This window comes from Falco rusticolus, chromosome 1 (genome assembly GCF_015220075.1).
Source record: "Falco rusticolus isolate bFalRus1 chromosome 1, bFalRus1.pri, whole genome shotgun sequence".
In the NCBI taxonomy this organism is placed as follows: Eukaryota; Metazoa; Chordata; class Aves; order Falconiformes; family Falconidae; genus Falco; species Falco rusticolus.
Window position 1 is genome coordinate 20,183,389 of NC_051187.1, and position 27,863 is coordinate 20,211,251.

General features: G+C 41.6%; 1 protein-coding gene across 2 annotated transcripts; it reads left to right on the plus strand.

The window, feature by feature from the left end:
- Positions 1-941: 941 nt before the first annotated feature.
- On the plus strand, positions 942-27,801 carry PITPNA (phosphatidylinositol transfer protein alpha). Of its 2 annotated transcripts, none has more exons than XM_037374566.1 (12): positions 942-1,084; positions 6,338-6,368; positions 12,534-12,679; positions 13,261-13,352; positions 17,154-17,161; positions 18,067-18,141; positions 18,518-18,601; positions 19,982-20,059; positions 21,002-21,112; positions 22,762-22,884; positions 23,610-23,690; positions 25,003-27,801. In XM_037374566.1, exons 1-11 carry the CDS (start codon positions 1,065-1,067, stop codon positions 23,655-23,657), a joined length of 816 nt encoding a protein of 271 aa, XP_037230463.1. In that variant the 5' UTR covers positions 942-1,064; the 3' UTR covers positions 23,658-23,690; positions 25,003-27,801. The 2 variants fall into 2 exon arrangements, with proteins under 2 accessions (XP_037230463.1, XP_037230455.1); XM_037374558.1 differs by having other exon boundaries at positions 943-1,084; positions 23,610-23,679.
- The last annotated feature ends 62 nt before the right edge of the window (positions 27,802-27,863 follow it).

Sequence of the window (27,863 nt, forward strand, 5' to 3'; positions counted from 1 at the left end):
CAAGACTATGTAAGCATGAATGCTTTACAGTGTGTTATCTGTCAAATAGCATGATGCATGTTGAATGTTTCCTTGACTTTTCTCCTAGGTTAGGAGCTAACACCCAGATGTCAATTAATCTCTATTGGAGGAAAAAAATTAATCTCAAAAAAATCCAAACCAAAGAAAGAAACCCCCCCAAAAATGTAGGCAGTAGGCTGAGAAAGAGATCAAGCTCAGTTACACCAGGTGAACCGGTATCAAATAATGAAAGATGAAGTGTGGCCATAGGTGGGAAAACTATAGAAAAGATGCAGGGTGTCAGTAGGGAAGACCTACGTCTTGGTTATCCATGCTTGAGCTTGGATGTATGGGGTTTTATTTTTCCAATCAAAGACAATCCTTGATATGTATTTGCAGTGATAAAGTAGCAAAAACTAATGCTCTTTAGTTTTTGTTGTTGGTTTTTTTTTTTTACTGAGTACAAGTTAAGTAAATGGGTTTTCTGTGATAGGCCTCTAAGAAGTATCTGGGGTTATTCTTAATACCAAGCACTGCTCCTCTGACTGCTGCTCGGAAGCAGTCCTGAAACCACAGGACTTGAAAATACCATAAATCACGACCTGGTGACAGCGTGGAGCCCCATTCACAGAAAACGCACTTATCCTGCCTGCTTGCACCCTTGACTTACCCCGTAGCTACCTGCGTTAATACCCACATCGTTTGTCCGCCCTCCAAAAAGGCGTGTGGGGGGGTGTTATTTACTGACCAAGCGTGGCCCTGAGGCTGGCGCTGCGGCCATCTCTCCCTCAGACCGCGCTGAGGAGACAGCTCGCGGCGGGCGAGAAGCTCTCGCGCCCGCTCCCCCGCACTCGCCCCGCGGCCAAGGTGCGCGCGCGCGCTGCTGAGGTAACGAGGCGCCTGCGCGGCGCCGTGACGCAGCCGTTGCCGCAGAAACGCCCCGCCCCTGCTCCCGCCGCCCCAGCCCCCCCGTCCCGGTGCGGCGCGGTCCAGCGGAGCGGCCGGGAGGCGCCTGTCACCTTCAGCGGGGCCGGCCCGGGCGGGAGGCGCGCGGCGGCGCCGCCATGGTGCTCATCAAGGAATAGTGAGTGAGGGAGTTCCTTTCCCCCCCAGCCCCGGTCCGTGGTCTCCTCCTGCGTCCCGGTCACCCCCCGGCGGCGCTCGGCCGCGCCTGTGCGCGGTGACCAGCCGTGGGGGGCGGCCCGGCCTTGTCCCGCACTGCAGCCGGCGCTGGGCGGCGGAGAGGGGGGGGGGGGATCGCCGTGTGAGGGCCGCGGCGCCGGTGGGGGCGGGAGTGAAGGTCACGGCGGCGGCGACGGGGTGGGGGTGTCCCGGGAGCCGGCGGCTGCCAGCGGCCCCCTCCGGCGGGCACCGGCCCCCCGCTCAGCCCCCTATCCCGGTGCCCGGCCAGGCGGCTGGCGAAGCCCTGCGGGGGACGGCTGGGTTCGTGCCCCCACGGCCTCCCCGGTCCCCGTTCCTCGCCGCTGGCTCCGCGCTGGGGGGGTTTGCGCGGGGGGGTGGGGTGCGTGTGTTCCCGGTGGCTCGGGGAGCGGGGGTGCTGGTGCCAAGGGCCCTGCCGGAACCGGGAGCTGGGCTCGGACCCCGGCTGGCAGCCGCCGGCTCAGCGCTGTCTGTGCGAGGCAGCGGCACCTTGCCCCCTTCCCCTTGTCACAGGGCTAAGCGGGGAGCCTGGTTTTGATCCCCCTCCTCTCCTACGCGCCTTTAGCGGTGTAATTTCGAACGGGAGACTCCAACAAGAGTGTGCCAGAAATAAGATAACTCCAAAATATTTTTTGATGTGGAAACCTTACCTTGGAGTTTTTTGCTGTCCCTGAGGCTGCTGCGGTTGTTCTGGGGAAGAAGGGGTGGAAAAAAGGCTGGACGGTCTGTCGTGAGTGTGTAGCTATTAGTCACATCGCTTTTTGTAGTCTTTCGTTCAGCTGCTTTCTGCTTGCTAACATGATATGCTCTTTTGGAATAGCACTTTGGCTAGGCGTCTTTCAGCTCAGCATACTACTGCACGTATTTCTTTTCTGAATTCATAAGATTAACTTAAGTGCAGTCTGTCATTTTAAACTACTTTTGACTGATGGAAGAGGCTTTTTTCCCTCTTTTTTTTTTTTTTTTTCTTTTTTTCCCCCTTATAGAAATAGCTTTGGTCCCAATGATAAAGTGGGTTTTCAGGTCTTCTCTTAGACACATTTACCTACATGATGGTGTCCTCTTTATAGCAATTACTTTTGTCAGATCATGGACAATGGTGTGGTTTTAAATATTAAAACTATGTTGAGGGTTGTACTGATCCTTGCAGTTGTCTTTAAACTTGAACTTTTTTTTCCCTAATCTTTAAACCCTTGGTATTTTTATCCAACAATAGGGGTGCAGAACTTAAGAGCAGCAGCAGAGCTGTTCTGCCTAACATAGATACTGTTGTCTTCTGTAGTGTTAAACTGGGTAGCAGACAAAAACCTGGGCTAAGTCCTTAGTTTCAGGTGCATGTAAAGATAGTTATCTGTTTTGTTGATATTTTCCTATGAATTTTAGTTGTTTAATGTACTTTTCCTCTTACAGTGCCTGTCTGGTTTAAGTCTGTTCACATTCACATATCTTTTTGATGTTTCTGCTTACAATCTCTTGTCCTGTACTGCAGTCAAGCTCACTTCCCAGTGAGCTATGCTACTCACAGGGCGTCTCATAAAGGTAGGAACATAGGTACTTTGGATTCCCAGATTTCTGAGAGTATGAAAATTTCATTTTGATGAACATCAGGCTTCCAAAAATCATTTTACTTGGTATTATCATTTACTCACCAAATCAGCGTATCTTTCACACTGCCTGTTTCAGAAACAAAATGTGAAGTGTAAATGTTAAGACTAAAGGTTAAAAGACCACAATTATGAAATTTGTTTCTTTTTACAGGCCTCCATTTCTGTTTTCAGAAGGGTCACCAACTTTTAAGTCTTCTCATCAGCTATATTGTCCTGTTTGTTTTCTTTCCTTCTTTGTGTCTTTATTGATGACATATGTGGCTTTAAGGACAGCCAAGGTGCCTACTATACTTTAGAAAGGAGCGTTGGTTTTGGTTTGGTTTTTTTTTTGACTTGGTATTCCCAGCTAGCTCCAACAGTTGCACATTCTGAGTTGTGTCACTGTATTGGTTCTGGTATAAATCTTCCTTGATGTTGTGTGTGAAAGTTGCCCATTTAACATGCTATTTGAGATTTTTTTTGACTAAACCTCCTGTTCCAGGAAGCAGTTGTTTAAGGCATATAGAAACTGCTTGTTTTGGTGTAGCCTGGTTATTTGAAGTATGTTGTTGTTATTGTTTTATTAGTTCTGGTTGCCCCAGCACTGCACGTGGGTGCCTTACTGCCTGCTTAATCTAAGTGGTAAAAATATGTGAGCTGTAACTGCATATCATCTGAGCAGATTATTCTTCCATCACTGTGACCCCTTGTCACATTCTCCCTACTAAATCAAATGGGTATTATTATGTGCTCCATAGGTATTTTGGGAGATGTTACAGAAATAGAGCAATGTAACAAAAACCTGATGTCACATCTTTTATTGTCGGACAATCTGTATCATCTTTTTGGTACAGCTTCTTGCACTGATGGTTATGTAGTGATAACTTTAACATTTTCATTTGATGTTTCATCAGACCTACCTTTCATTTCTACCTATCCATGCTAAATATAGGCTGCATGGGGTTTGCTCATTTATTTGAGTTAGGTTTTTGGTTTCAGGGTTTGTAAATGATGGTTGAGGTCTTGCTTGCTGTCTTTATTTTGATTTAAACTGCATTGGAAGACCTTGAGGAGAATCAGTGTGTAGAGACTCACTTCCCTTTCCTGTGAAGTGACGATAATGACACTGACCTTCTCTGCAGCTGTACTTCCCTTTGCTGTCATTTGAGGCAGATTTTAATCTAGGAGGGATCTTAAATGTTGTTCAGAATTTTCAGGCCAACCACATTGTATAATTTCTCATAAGCTGATCAAGTGCCACCCCAAAGTTAGGAGTCTGTTTCCATTGCTGCTCTTGGTGAAGCTTTTCCACTGGATCCTCTAGAGTAGTCTTCCCTCCTCCTTCATTACCACTTGACTACCTGCAAGTGTTAGTAATCCCCTGGATTCTTGGTTTGCTGGGCTAAATGAATTGTAAACTATTTAACTTTCTGTTTCTCTATTGATGAACATTGAATTCTTACGATAATATTCAGATCTAGTGTCTTCCAGTTTCCTAAATGGAATTTCATTAGCTTGCATCCATCTTTATACACCAGGTTTTCTAAAGAAAAATGCTTTTAAACTCCATTCCAAAACGATTGTTTCTTCCCTGTCTCTTGGACTTTTGCCTTTACTTACCATCCTCTCTCTCTTTTCATTCTTATTGCTGTTTAATCCAGTTAACTAACCTAATGTCATGCTTGATGGCATGGTTTACCTGTGGAAATCCAGTTTCTTTTTTTTTTTTTTCTTCTCCCTTATGTAAGGAATACCATACTGAATTGGACCAGAGGTCCTCTTATATCTTGCTTTTCTAGCAGATATTTTTAGGAAACAATGTATAAGTGAGTAGAATGAATGTTGTTCAGTATATCCTACCAGTAAATGGCATACGGACTTCCATGAATTGATCAAATCCCATTTTAAAATTGCTTATACTTTTTGTCTTTGGCAAGGAATCCCATAACTTAAGTATGCATGATGTAAAGTAGTACACTTGATTGGTCTTAAAATTTGTTGCCTAATGATTTTTGTTCTTTCCTGAAATCTTCTGTTGTGAGACATAGTCATTGTTCCTTCTTCATTCTCTTTTTCACACCATTCATGACTCTCTAATGCTCTACCATATTTTAACCCTATAACTCTTTTCTTCCAAGCTGAAAAGCCTAGTCTAGCTACTTTCTTCTCACACAGAGACTTTTCCCCCATCTTCAATCATTGCTTCTGCCTTCCTTTGCTTGTCCTTTATCCTCTTTGAGATGAGGTGACCAAAACTATATGCAATATTCAAGATGTTGATGTGTGAGAGAGTATAGTGGCGTAACTGTCTTTTTTGTGTATCTGTGTATGTATGGTGTTCCGGTTCTTGATGTTGTGTTTACTTTTGAACTGCCTCTGAGCTGATGTTTCCAGATGCTTTTCCATAAGGACACAAAGATGTTTGTTGTCAGTAGCTTATTTGGGGCTCATCAACCCCATTTGTCTGGGGAAAACAAATGCTTAAGTGTGGTGTTCTTCTGTTGACACTGAACTTCATCTGCAGTTCTCAGTAGCTCTTTCTGCAGTACTTTGCAGCCAGCATAAAGCAGTGCTGTCATAAGTAATCTTGCATAATCTGTAAACTTTTGCCCCTCTTAAAGTTTGTTTTGTGCTGTCTTGCTGGTGACATTCCTCTAATGTAGAAAAGAAATTTTATTTTCACTGGTATTGCTTTTTAAAAATCAGTTATTAATAAAAGAGTTTTTCCCTGATCCCATTATATTCTCATTTCTTTGATACTAAATCCCAAAATATTGGAAATTTTTCCACCCACGGTAGCTGTATCCATTTCATCTGTATCTTGCTTTGGTTCCCTGTTTCAGCATCATCCTTACTGAAAGCAGAAGTTAAATACAAATCTAGTTTTGGAGATAGTTATAGTATTTTTAAAGGCCTTAACATGTATGCATTTTATCACCTTTAAATTCAGTTTTATTCTTGTCTTTTTCAAAAAATCTCAGTGTGACTTCTGGCAGCTTTTGCTCTGTAGTCCAGTCAGTTCTAAGAGGCATTCAGGAAACCACATGGATCACCTTTTTTCACACTGTATAGAAAAAGCAGCACCTTCCTTTGCAGTCGGCTGTGAGAAAGCCTTCTGAAACAGTTCTCTGGTGGCGTTTCCTACTGGATAGGATGTATAAGCACATCATGCAATGGCTTGTGACAATCACAGATCTCTGCAAAATTGTTGAAGCACATAGCAACCCTCCACAACAACTTGATGAGAAATAAGATTTGACTGTTGAAGGGATGTAGTGAGAAGGAACATGTAACTGTTTTGATGCTGTGTAGATTTGTAGGCTGGTAAGGTGTTACCAGTAAGGGCCTATGAGAATTACACGGTTTTAGTACAGGATTGCAATTATGCTCTATCATGTATTGATTCTCTTTGAGGCTGTTTATATAAATAGTCTTGGACTAAAGGGTAAACGCTGGGGATGCTAAACTAGTTGGATGCTGAAATACTGGGGGGACAGGAGAGCTGTGTAGCCATTGCTGTGAGGAATGTCATGTAAATTTTGCAGCTGCGGAGGTATTTGTTAATTTTCTGTTTCTGTATTCCCTTTCAGCCGTGTTATCCTGCCTGTGTCTGTGGAGGAGGTGAGTCCTTTTCTTGCTTCCTTTCTTTAGGACTGTAAATAAACTTGTGATCAAAGCAGTTTGTATGAAAGAAAACACCATGGAAAATGCAAAAGGATATAGCTGTTTCTAGGACCCCTGTGAGATGTTACTCATTCAGCATCATTTTTACCAAATAATTAAATTTCTTTAAGCCTGAGGGTACTGATTATCTTTCCTGTAAAGTACTTCAGATGTGTTGATTACAAATCTTGACTTGTCAGACTGTTCTAAAGTGCAGTTTCCTTTGATTAATACTATTGTTCTTTTTTCAGGTGTTTTTTTTAGGAGAAATTTAAATTGCCCTTTAAACTGTGTTTTGCTGGAACTCCTGTTTTGAACCCTTTTGTTTTAAACTCTTAGACAAGGACCAACAATTTCTTCTGGTTCATGAGGCTGGTATAGCAAAAGAAAGACTGTGTATATCTTTCCTAGGACTCTTTAAGACCTGTCTTCTCTAGCTCTTACAGAAATAAAACTTTCTTTTTGTTTAGTTGAAGCTTTAATTGAGAGAAGGAAATGTAGAGTACAATGGATGTGGTGATCTTGATCACCAAACTGGCCATGGAATAGCAGTGCGGTCTGTGGCTGATTCCCTGCTGTTTTCTCTGAGAGTTGCAGCTTGCCTTTCCTTCCTCCCTTCTGCATTGAACACCAGTCTTGCAGAGAATCTGACCATATAAATGTTTTCAATTTTTTAATGATCATACTAGCAAGGTAGATGAGAAATTGAAATGACAGAGTCACTTGAGTCTGTAGCATTTCTGTAGTAGATTCCTTCTTCCAGATGTATTTTTTTTTTCCTTGTGGTCCTTGGCTGTAAGCCTTAGGGATTGTGAGCTCTGGTCAAGGGCTTGTTCTAACTCTTGGGGAGAGCTACAACAGCAGCACTCCTACTCGTTTTTCTTTCCCCTGAATATAGCAGCTACTGTGGTGTACACAGTGGTGAGCTGGATCTTGGCAGCACTGTTCTAAGCATATGCCTTTTATAACTACTCTTCTGACAGAACACAGTTTAGAACTTGATACAGTGTATTCCTGCAGCCATGAGGCTGACTGGTAAAAGACTAAGCTGAGTTCCTTGTTCCTGTGGGTCAGTCTGCTGTGACGGGTACCATAGGCTGAAAGAAAGTCTAGACCTCTGATCAGGCAGTGGTTTTAGGTCTGTGTTCTGTGTTGGTGCAAGAGTGAGGCTGTTAATGCCAAAAGTCTGTTGCTTACTTCTTACCTGTAGCTTAGATGCCTTCTGTGTTGAATTTTGTTCAAGTAGTTTTAATGGAAGTCTGTCTAAAGTGTTAGAGTAGGTGTGTTTGGATCTTTTGTTGTGTCTGAGTGCTACTCATGTGGGGAAGTCCTTGACAAAGAACTAACACCGTAAGATTTATCAAGTAAGTAAAGGATGCAAACTTGGAGGTTAGAGAAAGTTATGGGTAAATTGTAAGGTACTCCAGAGCTCAGTAAACAGAATACTGTAGCCTGAATAACAGGAGCCCTGCCTCATAGTCATGCCTGCCTCCTAGGCATCAAGCTGTGTAAAGAGAAAGTCAAAGCATCAGTGTACAGATTGTTTCCTAGAGAGGGGGTTAGACTGGATGGAACCCAGCACAGGGTTTTTCTGAGTTCTCTGATACTAGGATTAACCTTCATCCAGTTAAAGTGAGTCCTATCCTATGCTCTTTTCCCTCCCTGGCTGGCTGTTCAGTGCCAAGCACGTTTGAGCCTTGTGTGTAGGCTGCCTGTGTGGAAAATTGAGGTTTCGGGCGGTATGTAAATCTGTTGGCCTCTAGCAACCTCCTTGTATGAGGATGCCGTGGGGTCATTGTTTCAGAAGGTGTCTTCCTCTCCTCTGGGTTGGAGGAGTTCCAGAGAGTTGAGCAACCTACTGAAAAGTCTATAAAGTGAAGAGCAAATAAACATCATTAGAAGAGAAGGAATGAAGATACTAGAGAGAACACCTTAATGTGCTTGGATTGTGGATAGACTGCCAACGTGAGCAAACTTAATTTTTCCCCAGACTTGCATATTGTCACCATGTCCCCTGGATGATGCCCCTTTTCAAGATCTGACAGTTCTCGTGTGATAATCTGGATTTCAGGAACTAGTTCCTTAAGCAGAAAGATTTCTAAAGTTTCCTTATCTTTGCATATGTACTTACATGATACAGTAGTTTTAAAGGTATGCTTAAGAAGAAAGGTTATTTCCAGTATTGACTCAAAGGATGACTACTGCTTTGGGTTTGTTTATTGCTTTGTCTACCTTCCTGTGTGGAAAGATGCTGACACATCTGTACATCACTTGGTCATTAATTACACTACTGTCTGTACTGCAAAACAGCTGTTAAAACTTCTTTGCTTTCAAGGATTTCCTTGTGCATAAAACTCTTCAGTAGGGCTCTGGAGACTTGTGGCTCCTGACCATGTAGCTGCTCATTAAGCATCTCTGGCTAGCAAGAGGACTTTGCTTTCACTTTAATATGGGCAATTTTTGCTTGAAAGACTTAGGAGTTCACACGTTCTGCATGCAAATTATTGCCAAAAGTCTGGTACCAATGCGTAAGATAGGGAATGAAATGAATTACAACTTTGAGACACTGTAATAGGGCTGAGGGAGTCTGTGGTATTCTGTGATATGCCAGGGGTTCTGCATTCAGTCAACCTAAAAAATGGAGCTTAACCAATAGTAAGGAATTCAAGAGAAAACCAGTGATCAGAAAGGCATTGCAGTAATGTGACTTAATGAATAAATAGATTGGTGCTAAACAGTTAGCCAAGTAATTGCTAAGATGGGAACAACACAGTGGAAGAGAAGCCTTGGCAATGACTAAAACTTGAAGGCTGGGATGTAGGAGTTAGACTATAGCAGACTGTCTTCTGCTAGGAAATTCTGCCAAAATGTCCTGCTGAAGTGCAGGCTGCAAGCTGCACTCCTGTGTTGTTTTATACATCGTTGTGCTGCAGGGAGCAAAAAGAAAAAAAACCCCACCTTGTTGTATCTTAGGTGCTAACCTTTGCTCTTGTACTCTGACCAGCATCACCTTGCACAGTGCCAACTTCGAGGGTGTGGACTTGAGTAGCTGTGTGGGTGTCTTGCCAGCTGCCACTTTGAAATGCTGGTATGGATTAGAGCTGTGTGTACACATTCTGTGCTGCCTCTTTGTTGCTTTCACATGGGAAGGACCTTGCCAAACACAAAGGACTTACTTGTGTTCAAAGCTGCTTTCAGGAAAATAATTGTTCTTGAAGATGGCTACATTGAGATCAGGCCTTCTGAAAGAAATTTGGTGTAATGAAGATATGCTGTCAGCTGTATGAGGTGGTGTGACATGGATCAAGTGGGTTGACTTCTCTTGCAGAAGAGAAGGTGGGTTTTTTGAGCTCTCAGGTCTGCAAGGATAGGTCTGTCTGACACTTTGATCTTTATGGAGCCAGAATCTGGTTTTCTGATAAATTTTTTTAGGCAGATGCTGTGGGATTTGTTCATTGGAACAATTTTATTTGGGCCTTTTCCTCTGTTATCGATGCGATTAAAGGATCAGAAATAACAGGGAAGATTAAATGATGAAGATGCTAAACCAAAGGGCTTATCTTCTTAGTGTCTGAACTTTGACCCACGTATTTAAAAGGGAGAAGGAATGAATGAGAGGCTGTTACTAAGAGGAATTAGTTTATACCCCTGGAGACTTGTCCAGAGACTTGGTGCAAAGCAGTCAAAGCCATTCAGTCTTCCTCTGTAATACTGTAGTTGCCAAACTCACGTTAAGTTCTCTTCCCTATGAGTGTATGTGTGGCTCCACTAAATCAGCTTGCTTCTGGGATTTCACAGCTCTCATGTTTTGCTCTTCTAGAGGGAGATGAGTATTCTGCTTTGTATGGGTCATCTGTAAGGAGTCATAAGGAAAGCAGTATATGAAATGTCAGAAGGCAGAGAGTTGTATTGCAGCCCAAAATCCAGACAGAAACCCAATCTGCCGGTGACGCTGCAGGAATTGTCCAGCCAAGTGAGGAGTGCCTGGGCCAGTACCTTCTGGAGAGATCCAGCAGAGCTGTTGCTCTTGGCTTGAAAGTGGTCTTGTATGCTTTTTGCCCTGCCTCAGACTAACTGAGACCAGGACATCCAGCCTTATTACTTTGGCTTGCCATCTACTACTCTTCCAATATGAATAAATGTTTTCTTGGTCTTTGTTAGCACCAGATGGTACAAACCACAGAGCTTGGGTACTGCTTTTATTTGGGATGCTCTGACAACAGAATTTAACCACTATAGAAGTCTTCCTTCACTGATGAAGATGTACCAGCCCAGTGAAATATTTCTGGGTTTTCAGCTCTGAGCAGTATTCCACTTTTCCAAGCTGGGTTTTGTTTTAGGGAGTGGTAAGTGCTCTTCCTGATTCTGATGTGCAGCCCTGTGCTGGGGAAAAGGAGGAAGGCCTCAACAGTGTTCTGTTGCTTTGTAGTTGTGTTTTGGAGGTTTTGGGGGTTTAGGCGCTGGTGTTTTGTTTGGGTTTTTTAATCAGTGCACTTCTGATGCCTAGCACTTTGTGGATCACCCTGTCAGACTGTCTCTCTGTACTGCCTTTGGCAACAATTGCTGTTTTGCTTGCTTTCAGTTTAAGGCTTCACTCTGTTAAGTTTGAACGCTTCCTTTTGATTTAGTGCTTTAGCTGCTTCTTCCTTAAACCTCGTCTGCTCATTTATCCTCACCTTAAAGATACCTGCGTGAATTTTCTTCATTTGATCGTGTTTCTTTTGAGCTCTGCATCCCCTTTTTCAACTACTAGAGGCAAGAGTGTATTAGTCTTTACATATTCTGCAGAGAAGAATATTCTCTTTTGTTCATATTCTTGAATTTTCCTCTGCTTTTCCCTCTAAAACATTTTTGCATGCTTTTTACAAAAGAGATTGTGTACTATCAAGTAGTTTGGGTGATTCCTGGAAAATAATGCTGCCAAGTGAGTGTCTGTAAGAGACTGAAATCTTAAGGTAAGAATTTCACTGTATGTTGAAATTCTGTGCTCTCCCTTTTAGTGGTTTAATGCTTGTGGCTAAGAGGAAGTGTGATGCAGAAAAAGCCCCAACTCAAAACAAAGAAGCTAGGAAAAATAATAGGGGGAGTACTGACAGCATGGATCAGCTGGTCATCCGGGATTCTAGTTGGTTCAGTTATTTCATTAGATAAAGTTTTCAGAATGGATTTAGTTATGTGGAAGTAAACCAAAATTTGGGGCTGGATAAAGACAGTTGAGAAGAAATAAAAAGCTTGGTTGGAGAGGACCTGACAAATAAGTTCAGAAGAGAAATGGGTGTTCACTGAAGAGAAATGACCTGACCTGACCTGATCATAGTGTCAATTTTGGCAAGAGAAGTTTTAGGATGCTAGTAGGCCTCGTCATAAAGGCCGAGAAGGGTAATTTCAGTGTATTCATCCTTAAGAGGTAGCAGCATTTCATTGGAAAACCCACTGGTGCAAATATCCTCTTTACTTCAATCTTCTTATGTAGTTGTTTTGAACTGCACTTGGGAGGTGCTCATCTTTGACTCTAATGGGCTCCTAGGCCGTACACATCTAACAAGTATGTTTCTCAGAGCACTTAAAGTAGGTGGTGCAAGTACCCTGTATCTTCTGTCTGCCTTCTGCAGTTCTTCACTCCCTTCCCTCCGACCCCTCATTTTGTCAAAAATCTTCATTTCATGTTCTTTGGGACTCTTCTGGATAAAGTACTGTGTGATTATTAATTTAGTACTAGCAGTGCATTATTCTCCATTTGACCAGAACAGTTGGGACACCTGTGTGCCAAAAAGAGTGACATACTATGGATTTTGCTACAGTATGCCTGGGGTCATCTGTGTTTTCTTTAAAGGTTGTCTTGACACTCCTTTAATCCATTTTACTTTCTCCTGTATCTGTATTGGTTTGGAGCTTGAGATTTAAGGGTTAAAGGTAACTATCCTATTGGCAGTGCTCTCCTCCTAACTACCACTCAAGCTTTCTGTATCAAAATTAAATGAGCTGCTTATCTGGACACGCAAGTGGATGTAGTTTTCTGTGCCTTCTCCCCAGATCATAAATTTATCTGTGGCCTCTTCTGCTAAAGTTATTACTTCCGCTAAATGATAGCTATCACAATAATGTGTCTTTTAACTTCTTTAGTATCAAGTGGGGCAGCTGTATTCTGTGGCAGAAGCCAGTAAAAATGAAACTGGTGGAGGGGAAGGAGTGGAGGTCCTGGTGAACGAACCTTACGAAAGAGATGGAGAGCGTGGACAGTACACACACAAGATCTACCACTTACAGAGGTATGTGAAACATTCTATTCCCAGAGTTGGGCAAGGTTCCTTGGGTAGGAGGAACTGGAGGAAGATGCAATAGGGTTGCAGTGACTGTGTAAATCACAGATAATGTAAAGGCTGAAAGACAGGAGTGTAACAGCAGCAGCAGGCACATGGTACAGCCGGAAGTGGGCATCCACTGGTATGGCTATCCACCCTTGTAAGCGTGGCTGTTGTCCCAAGAAAATCTGGTTCTGAGTTTTTCGAAGCAAATATGATCCTGTTACCCAGGATTGCATACTTGAGTTTGGCTAAAGAGCAAAATACCTCCTAGATTTCAACCTGTTTTCAGCCTCCTTCCCCTGCCTCCCCCTCCCTTTTTTCCTTTTTTTTCATTATGTAAAGAAGGTTTAGCTTAACCATCCAATTCAGCAGTCTCTGGAAATCATTGTACCAGGGGTGGGAAGAACCCCACCAATATGCACATGTGCAAGTCTCTAGCATCTGCGTTTCAGGTGATGTTCTGCCTGTCTCGGAGTGTCTGGGCCACAGCTCTCATTACACGTCGTTCTTACCAATGCTTTTCTTCCTATTTCCAAATTCTGCAGCAAAGTGCCGACATTTGTGAGAATGCTGGCCCCTGAAGGAGCTCTGAATATACACGAAAAAGCATGGAATGCTTATCCCTACTGCAGAACTGGTGAGTGTGTGGGGGAAGGACTGTGGGTTGCTGGCTTCTTGGTTTAAGGACAGGGGGGAGGGCAGGAGGGCATAAGGAAGGAGACATCTAGTAGGGAAGCTGTTTCAGCTTTTAAATCCTGGATTTCTGTTCTCTAAGCACTTTCTTTGGTCAGGAAAAGCAAAATATAGTGCTGTGGAGTTAAAAGAACTGCCCTTGCCTGATGTGCTGGTAATGTATGACAGTGGAAAAGAACAGACCAAGAAACAGGTGTTAGTCCTAATAAAGGAACAGATGTGTAACACTAGTGAAATGAATGAGGAATGATTTTTACATACTCAAGCACAGGATAACCTGGTGTGAAAAACAATGGAAGGGTGCAAGAGGGGAATGGGGAAGATCCTGGTTGCCATTTACTTAATGCAGATTGATGGGAGCCAGTGTTATGTGATTGGTATTTACTCAGTTGCAGGATTTGAAGTCAGTGAAGGCTGAAGAGGTAATGCTGTGGTTGCTTCTGGGTTGGGGGCTTGACACATATCCAACTCTCATCCAACAAGTGTAAAGTGAATCCATCTGTAAAGCTTGGGTGAGGCTCTGCAAGTTGTGCAAAGTGGTGAAACAATGTCAAACTAATTTTCTACAGGAGTGTTTAGTATCTTATTTACTCTCTGAAGTTATCAGCCACGATGTTTAACTACTGCTGTTTTTCCGGTCTTCGTTGCTGTAGGAACTGCAAGTTTGACTTTGCCTCCAAATTTATGTAGTATTTTCGGCTGTATTTTTTTTCTGTTTTTATCTTTTGAAGGATGCATTTTCTGCTATTTGGGAGTGGTATGGTTGCTATGGGAACTGTAAACTTAAAAATTCCAACTGTTCTTGAAACTCAGTATCAAAAAAGTTATTTTCAACAATTTCCTTAGGAGAATTTTAAATGAAGTGTTTTAAAAGAGAAAAAGCTTTGTGGTGGGGGAGGATAATGTTACTTCAGTACGTGAAATTACATGCAGCAATCTAGGGGAATGGATATTTCAAATACAAAATTCACATTCTGTCATCAAATGCAGAATAAGTTTTTAATGTGTCACAATAAATGCTGAATGCTGAAACAATTATTAAAAACCTATCTTTCTTGGCTTTATGCAGTTTTCTTGCTGCATATCACTTAAATTAGCTATTAATTATCTAGTTCATTTGCCTGTGAAGTACACTGAATTGGTTTAAATGCAAACACTTCTTTCATTAATTCTTTAAATCGTGGAAACAGATCTGACAAAGTTGGCTCCAGTAGGTTTTGTTAGACATAATGCCTAGCTGTACCCTCCTCTTTCTCTTCTTCTCCCCTAATATCTGAAACAAAGGTATGGAGTTGGCTTGTTTTGTCACTCTTCATTGCGTATCCTTCAGTTACACACTGCTAAAATTCTACTTAGGTGGAAAAAATGTGATACTAAAATCAAGTACAAGTCTTTCCAACACAGTCACAAGAAATTTCAGATTTTGGTATGCTAGAAATGATAACATAACAAAAAACAATTCTCAACTGTAATAAACACCAATATAAGATGAGATAGAAAGTGCTTTGTTGTGGGGGTTGGAGCAGAAGGCAGTTTTTATGCGGGGGCTGACAAATCTGTTTGGAGAATCTGCTAGCCTGACGTGATCAAGTAAAGCTCAGAAAAGTTGCTGAAACCTTCACTTGCTAGTATTGGGGAGGAGGGCAGAACCCATGTATGTGGTGTGGGCTGCCTTTTGCGTTATCATTTTACTTTGGGATGCACTTGGGTAATTTTGGTCATATGTGAGAAGGCTTGGATGGCTTCATGTGAGTCTTTGTGCAGCATAAAATGCGATGCTGGCTTCTGCCAAGTGGCATGGCTTTCAGTGCTCTAACTAAAGTCTGAAATTTAAGAGCCAGGACACACTAAGAACTAAACCTGGTTTGTCTGGGTAAGGGTTAGTGGTACCTCTGCCTGTGCCCTCCTGTACCAAGGCATTACTAGTGTGCTGCTCTCTGGAGCACTGCTAACTTGCACATTGGCTATTACATCCAGCCTTTTAAATTTGAACAAAGCAGTACTTTTAATAAATTGTGCATCATGGTGTTGGTTTTTTTTTTTAAGTATAAAAGATCATTCTTCTTACATTTCCCTATTTTTCCTCTGAAAAGCTCAATTATTACTTCAGTATACACATTATATGCTATTATCAAAGTACTGCAGATTGAAGGAATTTAAATGCTGATGACTTCCTGCAATTCTGCAGACTTGTTTGTGCTGTAACATGTTGTTTTTATGTACTTTGAATGGAAGCCTTGCTTAGCTCCTTTGAGAGTATGAACTGTAAATGAGATTGTCATTGTATACGTTTACAACTTCTACAGTAAAAATGAAGTGAGGGTTGCTTAATAGTTACAACTGTGAGCTAGTGCCAAGGAGAACAGTGTTCATGGTTCTTTTCTGCAGTCTGACTTAAATATTAATGTTGCTTAAATGTTTTTAGAAAAGCAATTTGACGTGTATTCCACTCTTCTGAGTGTCAGCATGGCCTACAGCCAAATGTCAAGAAATTGAGAAGTTATAACTGCAGCTGAGATGTGTAGGAGTCACTGCTGTGCACCTCAAGTGCAGGCCCTAATTTGTAGTGAGCTGCACATCTAAGTTTTAATGGACATTTCTAAAGATATTAATTTGTTTGCTTTCCAAATGAGGAGTCTTCTCCACAGAGAAGAAAGGTGAAGGAAGGTGGAGGAACCTGTTTTAAGGCAGCTACATAGATGTGGCACATAGTCATGGGAAGGTGGGAGGGCTCTGATTTGTAATTATTGTTGGTTTATTCAGTATTTTGTTTGGACTAGCAGGAAGAAATGCTGCCTTGCAGAAATAATGAAACGTTCTTTGAAATGAAGTTCCATCTTTTAAAAACTAGCCTCAGCTCTGCTTGCTTGTTCTCTCTCTCCACCCCAACACAACAGTTGAAATAAATAGCCTTCTGTAAATTGCTGTAAAAAGCAATTTTCAAATTGTTAGGGATCTGGAACACTCCAAGGCCCAGCAATAGGTAATTAAGATAGCTGGATGTGTGTGATGGGTGATATGGAATGGTACTGTCTACAGGATGTTGGGTTGGAAACTCACAAATTGTAATAGTACCTTTAAAACAAAATTGCTGCTTAGTAAAGCCCACATGTTAAACATCAGAACCTGCAGAGTTCAGCTCTTAACTTAAGACATCCTTATTCTTGAGGAGAATTGCTAACATACTCTGATGGCTCAGGTAGAACAGATGCTGCTGCTGACTGTTACAGGATCTTTAATTGCTTTTCTGTGTTGAATAATTGAGCCTTACTATCCAGGGAGTTCAGTTACCATGAGCAGTAGAGATGCAGAGGGTCTGGTTACTGCATGCAGGGGTGATGAGGTCTACACTGGCTTGAAATCCAGCATGTGTTTGCTTCAGAACTACGGAGGTGTTTCTTATCTGCAAGCTGAGAAAGGATTGGTAAAATGCTGTCAGCTGAACATACTTATTCCATCTTCTCATCCGGCTGGCTGGAGTCCAGAGAGCAGAAGTGGCAGTACATAATCAATTGCTGCTCCTCTGGGTTTCTCCAAGCCTGAGAATTTCCAGAGGAGAAGGGGGTGAAGTTAGCTGGTGTTTATCAGCTTCTAGGGGGTTTTCTGCAGTAGTATCAGCAGCCCCCGGGAAGCTGAAGTTGTCCCTGTTTTGCTGATGGTGGGAGGAGGGCAGTGGTTGCTGTACGTTCTTTTTTCACTAAAGTACTGTATCTCTTTCTTTTCATGTGTTGATTTCTTGGACCAGTTATTACAGTAAGTATTGTTTTTACTGATGATCTATGGAAGTATATATAATGTCTGAAATAAAGCATTCTGGGTATAAGAAGCTATTTAGCCTGAGCTAAAGGTGCTTTAGCTCTTTTGTCATTGTAAGATTGTGTCGGCTACAGCCCCTTACCAACCCTGGCATATCCACAAACACTTTGTAACTAGGGTCAGTGGCCAGCTTTAGAAATGGAAATGTACCATTGCCTAGATAAACTGATTAAAAGAAAGTTAGCTCATACCACTATGTTCCTTTGAGTAATCTGTCTTCTGAATTTGATATTTCCTTTTTACGTGCCAAGTGTTTCACTGGCTTGTGCTTTTGTTTCTACTCCCTTGAGGGAGGATAGGGTTACCTTTAGAAGTCCTTTTCTACTCACAGTAATAATGAGAAATGGAAAGTTTTTTGCTTACTTGGCAGAACTGTGCTTCTTGTCCCTTCCCTTTCTAGCGTCAAAAGCTCTCAACACATCAGTTTAACATTGCTGTTCGTTTAAAGAGTTGCATCCAAATAAGTACTCGGTGCTAGATCAATAATCTCTTTAAAAAGACAATTTCTGCCTAGTTAACTTATGCTACCCCTTCTAAACTCTATTTAGAGTAGCAGATATTGTCCTTTAAAGAAAAGGCTATTTATAAACTCTGAATGTTTCACTAAAACAATGGAACTTATGTTTTTTCCAATGGACAACTTGTTTATTTGATCTCATGCATTTAATGATAAAAAAAATGTGTTAAAAGCATCGATGTGTTTACAGATAATTCTGAAGCTCCCAAAGTGAAACCCCAATCAAGTTATAATTCTTTGAGTTGACTTTCCTAGTGCTTATCTAGCTAACAAGAAGACAAGTTATGTATCCAAAGAATAACAAGAAGCTTTATTTTGATGATAGAATGAGTATATGAAGGATGACTTCCTGATCAAAATTGAAACCTGGCATAAATCAGATCTTGGAACACAAGAGAATGTGAGTACTTGTGTCATGTATTTTATTCATCTCTTTAATGTCACAATACTGCTTTCCGTGCTAGATTAGAGAATTGCTGTGTGGAACTGTCTATTCACTGCGTTCCTGGATTTGAAATGCTTATTGCACTGGCAAGGCAGAAACTCCCTCCTGTTGGCTTCTTGTATATGCTGAATAAAATTGTTCCCCAAACATTTGTTCTGTGTGAGCACCTTTGCTTCTTTAGAAGATCTCGTATTGTGTTTACCATAGTGCCCTCTCTGTATGTGGAAGGGGAACGCTGGGTGTCTGCATCTCTGCCTGTTTTTTTTACAGTCTTAGAATGGGAGTGTTCTGTAGCTGAATCAGTCACATTAGTCTTGTACTCTCGCTGCAGGTTCATAAGCTGGAGCCAGATGTATGGAAGAATGTAGAAGCTATTTATATAGACATTGCTGATCGGAGTCAAGTACTTCCCAAGGTATGGTAGGTGGGTAAGAGCTCCCTAGTGTGGGAGGCCTTGTGCTAAAAGAGGGATAATGTACAAACTGTGTTCCCAGGGATGGTCACAGGTAACGGGACAAATGAGAGGATGGAAAGAGGAAGAAAGGCATTCCTTAGAAGTGTTTAAGCAAGCTAGAGGAGATCTTTTAATAGCTTTGTCAATACTGTCTGTAAAATGTGCTGCTTAGCCTTACAGTGCACGTAACGGTGTAGATATGTAGTTCTACAGCACTGTAGCTGATTACAATGCTTGAATAGCAAGAAGTGGCACTGCCCTTTTCATCCAGGATCTCTTTTAACTGCCTCCGTTTTGAAACTGACCCATGGCTTCACAAGTGTATCTTGAAATCATGTAGCTAATACTTTGTTCTAAGAATCACTACAGTTCCTGTAAGAAACTAAAGGATGTTTTTGTACTGTACTGGAAAAATAACCCCCAACTATATAAAAATGGAATGTTGTTTGAGTTTCCATACCTGGTGTTTCTGGCATTACTCAAATATGGGTGATTTACTTGTTCTCAAACTTGGCCAGAACTAGTTTAGAACTACTTATTCTAGCTTTTATTTCCAATAAATGTGAATTGGTAGAACATGAGAAGCATCTGATTCTGATAGATTAGGCAGGTACTAAGCTGTATCTGTAGATACAGACTACTCTGAATCTGAATTAAATGCTGTCAGAGAGCATGGAGAATTCACCTGGGGCAGAAGACTTCTGAAGATGATATCATCGGTTGATCACTTCTGACACCAAACTGATGATAATTTGAGTTTGTTTTCATTTTAATTGAGTTGGGGGTAGGAGTAGAGTACACACCTCAGTCTTAATCCAAGGTGCAAGAAGGGAATGATGCAAATAATTTCCTGTGCAACAGGGGACATAACTGCTGCCTCTTTCGTTCTGGCGGTACTGTGACTTTGATTGTACTTGTCTTTGAGTGCAGTATATGAGCATCATAGTGATGCAGTGCTGTGAAAAATACTACATACCACAACTCCAGAGAGCATAGCTATTTTCTTCAGCAGCAGTGTTTAGTTCTTAAAGAACAAGTGGTTACAGGAAACCTATCCTGAGGGTTTACAGATCTTCTGATAGTCTTACCCCAAAAGAATCCTTACAGAGGTCATATTGGTTTGTTACCACTTCTTCACATAGGTCTAGAACACAGCACAGGGGGGAGAAATATGTTTCCTTGAAGAGTGCCTGACCTAATGTTGAAGTCTGAAAACAGTAGCTCTTGAGAAGGCAGTTAGAGGTTAGTCTTTGCCCACCAGAAATATAAATCCTTTGTGACAGTGAGCAGCTGGGTAACAGTAGGATAATTTGTGTTTAATCTTTTGTGTCTGTCCAATAGGATTACAAAGCAGAAGAAGACCCAGCAAAATTCAAATCTGTCAAGACTGGACGTGGACCTCTGGGTCCCAATTGGAAGGTATGTATTGCATGAGTTCAGGATCTGTATCTGCATGCATGACTGCATGGCTTGGAGCCAAAGATGTATATGTAAAACATTAGATTCACTTCTGTAGAAGGAAATGCAGAACTCTGCTTATGATCCGTTCTGAAGTTAAAGGAAGTGAAATGGTTTGGTACAAATAGATAGAATGAGTTGCAAGAAATTGCCAGAGCTGTCCAGTGTTCAGCCCAAGGGTTCACCCAAGAGAATTCAAGGACGAAATAGTTGAGTTATGAGCAGCAGTGTTTAACCTTTCACTGAAATCCTTGGAATCTGAAGACTCTAGCAGTACAAATATGATACCGGTCTTTAAAAGGGACCCTGAATGGGGTCTGGGGAGCTACGGGTGTGGAAGTCTGATCTCTAGCAGGCAAACTTGGTAGAAGCTGAGGTTGAGATGATTCACTTGAGAACAGTGCATGTGGCTCCTGTAAAAGGAATGAGGAAAGTCCATCTTACAAACCGGGTGGAATTTTCTTTAAGGCTTCATAATTATGTGGATGACTTGGATGATATAATCTATTTGTAAAATATTTTAGATAGGTACTTGATTAAAAGACTTCTAAGGAAACTCAGTAGCCGTGGCATAACAGTGAATAAATATACTGAAAAGCATATATTTAATGGAAGAAAAAAATGGAGAACAGAGGAGAGGAGGGAATGGTCCATCCTCAAAATGGAGGGAAGACCACCTGTGGAGGAAACTAGAGTTTATTTTCATGATACTCTTAAATACCCTGGAAAAGGTGTGAGTAAAGATGTGACAAACTTAAAAATAAAAAGATAGGCAAGGTGTAAGGATGCAAGATGATTGTGAGGAATTGTAGGAAGAAAGACTTCATAGTTGTGACTGAAAGGTCTGCTTTCCTGGAGACGTTTGCCCTGAGTTCTGATGTGAATGTGTCTGTGTCTTTGCAGAAGGAGCTGGGGAAGCAGACAGATTGCCCATACATGTGTGCTTACAAACTGGTAACAGTCAAGTTCAAGTGGTGGGGTCTGCAAAATAAGGTTGAGAACTTTATACAGAAGGTAAGTGAGCTCTTTGAGGAGAGAGGTGTGGAAATGAGGCATATTTCATCTCCCATCTGCTTTAGCATCTCAACTTCTAGTAGTCTATCCTGCCTGGAGATACTAATTTGAAACGTGGTCGTCACCTCAGGGAAGACAGTCAAGGCCTCTGCCTGATAATGCTGCAATCGGTTAAAGTTGGATTCAGTTTGCTGCTAATCCAAGGGCAGGGCTGGCTGATTGTTCTGTTAGTTGGCTATTGAACTGGTCTCACTCTAAAGTATGAAGGTAAACTGGCTGTTTTGTGTTATTTAATAGGTAAGCTTGAGAACTGTGGTTATTTGGTAGTTGGCTTGTGACTGGTGAGATGATGCATGTATACTAGGGTTATTTTGGTCAGGGGTAAGACATGTTTTTGTGGGCATATAGCTACAGCTTCAGTTATCTAATCCTAATCAGCTGAGGATCTTTCTGGCAAGTCCTAGAGCTCTAGTCATATTTTCCTCTCCTAGTCTGCTGCTTGAAACACCCATATTAAAAAAGAAGCAGATGGTAGGAAACTTCATTAACTTAAAATATGAGTAAATGGTATCCTGAAAAGAGCTTTTTCTGTGGCAGAGTTTCTAATCCATGAACTGCAGCAGGATGCTTGACCTGGGAATCAGTACGCGCAATTTTCCAGGCAGTGCCATGTTCATGAAATGCCTGTGACTTCAGATCATGGAGACTTTTCAGTGGTTAATATTGGTAAACTACAGTGCTGCTTCTGCAAAACCAATTCTCTGGTGATACGATCTGAAGAGAACTCTTAAGGGGGAATGACCATACTGCTGCAAGGTTTTCAAATACCTGTAACAAAAGCCCTGAACAAAGCGGTGTCTTGAACCCTTTTCTCTTTATGAATGTCTCTTCAGCTACGCGTTTGCATCAAAGCAGTCAAGCTGCTTTTGATGAGAGCAAGTTATCAGATGTGAAACCATAATTGGTAAAACTGAAGTGTCCTTCCTTAATGAGAACTTTTCAAGAGGCATTGTATACCCCTAATACAATGATTTTGTCTAGCTTATCTGCTATAAAATGGAAATAAATTGCTCCTAACTTGAAGTAGTTTGTGCACGTTAGTTACCTCTGCTGAAAGGTTTTCAGTTGTAGAAAACAAGTGTAGGGGTTTTTTAGGTCACTGCGAAAGAAAAGGCAAGACAGGTGCATGTCAACTCTTTATACTTCCTAACCTCCAGTTTTTAGCAAGTCAAAGATTATTTCAGAAATACTTTTATTCTGTTTCTGCTTTTTTCTGCACCTTCAGGCCAACTGTTGTGCTCTAGGTAAGCCCAACCTGGAGCACTTTTTTCAGTCAGAACAATACTGCCAGATCAAAGGAGATTAGTAAAACATTCACTAATTCTTTCAGTGCATTGTGCAGGCTGCTGTCTAGGCTTGGGAAAAAAAATGCATTTCTCTGGGGATTCAAGGTTCTAGATATTCTTTTAAAAGACTAAAAATTAGATAGCTCCACTTTCCAGTTGTGGCAGCTTTATAGAAAGGTGGGCGAGGAAGCTGATTCTTCAGTGTACACATCTCTGAAAATTATTGTTATGATTTGGTTAGATCCATATTAATTGCCCTATGAGTAAGCTTGCTTGTATGTTTTATTCCTCCTCCTTTTGCAGCAAGAAAAGCGTCTCTTCACAAACTTCCATCGGCAGCTCTTTTGCTGGCTTGATAAGTGGGTTGATCTGACTATGGAGGACATTCGTAGGATGGAGGACGAGACCAAGAGACAGCTGGATGAGGTCAGTGGAAAATTAGGGCAGGTGTGGGTTGTGTGAAAAACTGTTTCTATCCAGTACAGTAGAGAGAGGAAAGACTGCTGCATTGTCATAGAGTAGTGTGTATTGTCCTCTTGCTATTTAGGTCATGCTGCTTGTGGTTTGAATGATTGGCTATGACTCCATTGTGCTGGAATCTCCTTCTAATCATTATGGGCTTCTCCTTCTGTTTGTTGTTGAGCCAATAAATATATTGAACCACAGGTAATGAGGATATGAGTGGCAATGATTCATTTACTGCTTTAATATCTTCTATTAGCTTTTACCCAAAGCTGATGGTTATTTTTGTCCTTGTTTGTTTCCAAAAACCAGTTCAGTAAAAGGATTTTTTAGCTCTGAGTATTACAAGCAGGTAGTGGGGGTATATAATAGGGTTCTTCCTATGAGAAACACAAATTTGGTAATAATGGGTGTATTGTTTCCATGATTTGCATCCTGCACTGCACCCTTCTCTTCCTTCATGCCTGAGGAGATTTCATTATAGTTACATGTACACTCTGCCCTTTGGATAATGGTTCCAGCTCCCTAGCACACCTGCAGCAAAAATGGTGCAAAAATAACACTGATTTAGGATCCTCAGATATAATCAGTGTCTTACATAAAGGAGGAAGCTTAATGTGTTCTGTACCAATAAATTTTGAGATAACATCGTGTGAGAATCTGTTCTTGAATAGTGTTTCCTCTTTCAGATGAGAGAAAAAGATCCAGTGAAAGGAATGTCAGCTGCAGATGACTAACATGACTTCTTCCTTGTGCACTGTAGGTATCAAGTGAGTTTTATAAAACTGTGTTGCTCTATTTAGAAGAAAAAATACATTTAGGTAAGAAATGACCCTGTTCGTAGCTTCTGGCAGGGAGTTCTGCAGTATTAATTGTTTTTATACTGAACCTGTTTCACTAGACAAGTTGACAAGTGAGTTTATTGTCTTGTTTCGGAAGGATTCTAAAGAAAAGTTTGAGTGAAAAGTGTAAGAAAAATGTGTTGGAACATTTTGTAGATTTCACTGCTGTTCTTATTTCTGTAAAGTATGTGTTACTTTCCATGACTTGCAGAGAAACTTCTGCAGTCCCAAAAGAGTAAGTTGGACCTGCAAATACTTAAATACATTCAGAAATGGAAAATTCCTTGCAAATAAGTTTGGAATGTATTTCTCATATTGTTTGTTAACAGTATTTGCTAATGGATCAAGGCCTGGAGCAACACTTGCGCATTGCAAGAGAAGCAGCAGTGACAATTTCAAAGCTTTTTACTTGTTTTTCATCTTATTTCACTATGAGTATGCTAACTTGGCAGGGGAGGGGCTTTCATACTGGAGAGAGAGTATATATGAATTTGCCTTTGTTGGCCAGATACCTAGGTTGTATTGTAGACAGCATGCTGGATGCTAAAACATGTAAGCAGTGCTGAGAATGTTGAACTTTACTCTGTTGTATAATCAGTTTGAGGGTTGGTTTTGGTGATTTTTTTTTTTTTTTCCCTTGGACACTGTACAAAAATGTGGTATAGTATTAGGGATGTAAGAAGGCAAGGAGAAGGAAGTGATTGTCCATTTATGTAGAGAAGTCCAAGTTACTAGCCACAACTTTTCTAGGGCAGTAAAATACCATCCAAGCTATCCTTGGAGAGGAACCTTATCAAGGACTGACTGTTTACCTCTGCCTGTCCTCTGTTATCTGCTGGTTGGTTGGTGGTAAGCAGGGAATATGAGGTGAGGGAATGTCTGACAGGGTTTCTTCTGATAGATATATTTTAATTTTTTTTTGTGACTTAAACCTTTTTAGTTTCCTCTTCATTCCACTTGCTCTAGAGCTTAGGGAAATGAGTAGGTGGTCTTAATTGTATTGTATCCTCTGGATTAGATTGTTTAAATTGCAATTTCTGTTTGTCATTTTTAGGTTGTCTTGGAAATTCTGCTCTGGATTAATGCTGAAATGTAGTGATGCATTGGTCTGTTGCCATTGTCTGCCCTGGTGACAGTGTGTCTCACACTTGCTTTCTGAAGGTTCAGTGTGACACTTCTTATGGCATGCTGTTCTTCCAAAGTGGTTCTAAAATGTGTTCTTGTTGTTTCTTTATTTTAGTTTGCAAGACAGTCGTCAGGAAGGCCCAGGGAATCCAGACTCTTGACTGACGGACCATCTCTGGATCAAGCCTTTCTATATTCAATCGGCAGGCGATTTTAAGTCTCCCATAGCTAATTCTAGATGCCCCTTAATATTGTGAGCAAATAGACAGTCTGGTACTAAGCACTCCAATGTTAGCACGTATACGAAGGAGGTAGCTCCTTGGAGACGTGTGACTTAGAGATCGCTGTATTTATGACTCCTCCCTCCTGTTTTTTTCATTGTGTTCAGACCAATTTCCATGTGGCCCTGTTTGATTTCCAAGTGACACTTTTAGCTAAAATAGTCTTGTGATGTGGTGACTTAGATTTTTTTTTCTTTTTTTTTTTTTTTTTTCTCCAAGTGGGATAAACTGCCACCTTTGTTCCTGCCCAGCCCTTCACCATTCTTTGAATGTCTATTTGGAGAGGGAAACTGTCAGTATTTTAGAGTGCAAAACTAGTCTAAAAAATGCTATGCTCTGACCCTTGCTCCCAGGGTAAGACATTTAATGGCATGTAATTTGAATACATAATCAGGAGTAGCCAGATATAGTTCTTGGTCTGCAATGAATTGTGATATGTGGCTTCTGCACGGCGTTACTTTGTTCTGTCTTAGCATATATGAATTAAAGACTGCACAGAAGCTGCATTCAGTGTCCCCGTGCTAGGACCTCCAGCACATAACTGTTGAGTTTCGATTTAGTGGTACGTGGTCCCTTTGGCCCATGTAGCTATGTTGTCCTTCAGCTGTGTGTGTCAGTCTTACGAAATTGTTATGAAAAGTTGCTTGATATTATGTTGCAACTTCCTGGTTCTTTATTTACTAAGGTTCCCAGTAACTTATAAAGCTAAAATTATTTTGACTAATAATAATGTGATTCCCCCTGTACAAATTGGGATGTAGCAAAAGCTGGTGTACAAGTAAAGTCTTGGTATCTGATTACATCCAGGTGCCTGGGTTGGTGGTTCTGCTCAGCAATAATATTCTTCCCATTGCCAGACTGACTAAAATCTCTCCTTTCATGCTATAAAAAACCAACTTAAAGACCTGCAGTTGTTTTCTAGGGTATCTGTCAGTGATTATAAATCACAAAAATTTACTGTTAAACAATGTAAAGAGCTCTGGTTATTTAATGAACTCAAATACTGTAACTATCCTTATGTTGATATCAGCTTTAGACAATCAAATAAGCAGAACAGAATCAAAGAAATGCTGCTTTATTAAATACATATGAGAAAATCCCGAATTTCTTTGCTTATGCCTAAGGCCCAATGTTTGATTTTTCTTTTTTTCCTAGTAGTAATCACTTTGTTTTCCACTTCTGTATTTGGTGGCACTAACGTGAAATACTGAATGCCAAACACAGTCGTGGGTGTATCACCACTTTTGAGGAGTCTCCTTGGCATTCTGTAACACACTGACTCCTTCAGCCCTTCACGTTCCCGCAAGCGGGAGATCCTGAAATGATCCTGTGCCATGCTGAACAAGTATGTGCTGGGATCTGAACTGTTTTCAGTGCGAGGCAAGATGAGCCGTGCTCTGGTGGGAGAGGATGGCGTTTGGTTTCTGGGGAGGGGGCAGTTTATCCCTTTATTTTTAGTTTCTTATTTTGCCTTACTCATGTCTAAGTGCAATAAGCTCTGAATTGTACCAGTAACTCTGGCAGGCTCTTCTCAGTGACCTCGGGCAGTTTTGTGGGGTGGGGGTGGGGTTTGAGGGATTTTTAACAATCTCGCCAGGCAGAAGTAAAACAAAATTTATTGTGAAATAGGTGAAGAAACTAAATTTTAATCTGTGAGGCTATTTGGGACCAGGATGTTTTGTGGCATCTTCTATAGCTGTTCAAGAAGTATTCTAGGAGCGTAGGCCCCAGTTACAGTTCTTTCAGTTTCAAGTATTTTTAACTGAGAATTTATGCACTGACTTCTGTTCATGTTTGTCGGTTACGTTTTGAGGGATTCTTACACTTGAGGACAACCTGAAAATACACATAGCACACTTGTTCTTTCAATTTGTGTTATCCAAGAGGCTTTCTATCCGATGACACTAATCGCTATGGAAGCAGATTGTAACATTCCACCATGCAATCCTTTGTTGATCCTCTGATTTCAGAGTAAGAGCTTTTACACAAAGCTTTCCTGATTAGTGGAAAAACTGAAGAAAAAAAATAATGCAGGAACTCCAGCCTGAATACTCGCCCCTGTCCTTGCCCCTTGCTTTCTTTCCTTCCAGTTTAATCCAAAGTGAAAGCATCCCTCAGCCTTGGGATAGACAAATCCCAGGGAGACCTTTCAGTCTCGATGCTTGGTTCCTGCTAGCGAGCACAGCGAAGATCACGCAGCGTTACCATGCGGTATCTTTCATCGGCTTTGGCAAGGACCCCCCAACCCACCGGAGGGGCTATCGCTGGGCTGCTTGGCTGCCCTAAGGTGACGGTTGTGCTGTGCCCCACTCTCCGACCTGCGCTAGGTGGGCTTGGGGGGTCTGGCGGCAGGTGCCTTGCCGCAGCCTGGGTCAGGCCGGATGGCTGGTGGGGTGCTTGCTCCCCGCTCCACACTGCGACCCCTGGGTTCGCCCCCTGGGTTCGCCCCTGCTCGGCCTCCCCGCCACCTTCGATGGATTCATCGTGCTCTTTCCTTTGCAACACACACTTTGTAGAATGGGTTAGATGATCTCGTTGTTTCTTTAAATGTGAGTTTGTGCCTTTTTTGTCTCCTAAATCTTCCAATACAGGCATATTGGAAACGAAATCTAATAAAATACTAGACAGCGTTACGTCTCCGCCTCTTTTGTTTCGGGGGATGCGCGGGGGGGTGGGGTGGGGGTGGGGGAGCGCG

What these genes read in the sequence shown, in the direction of transcription:
- PITPNA (XM_037374566.1), top strand. Translation starts at nt 1,065, where the DNA reads ATGGTGCTCATCAAGGAATA. An exon ending in TTGAGAACTTTATACAGAAG is followed by an intron (nt 21,113 to 22,761) that starts GTAAGTGAGCTC and finishes CTCCTTTTGCAG; the next exon opens with CAAGAAAAGCGTCTCTTCAC. An exon ending in CCAAGAGACAGCTGGATGAG is followed by an intron (nt 22,885 to 23,609) that starts GTCAGTGGAAAA and finishes TTCCTCTTTCAG; the next exon opens with ATGAGAGAAAAAGATCCAGT.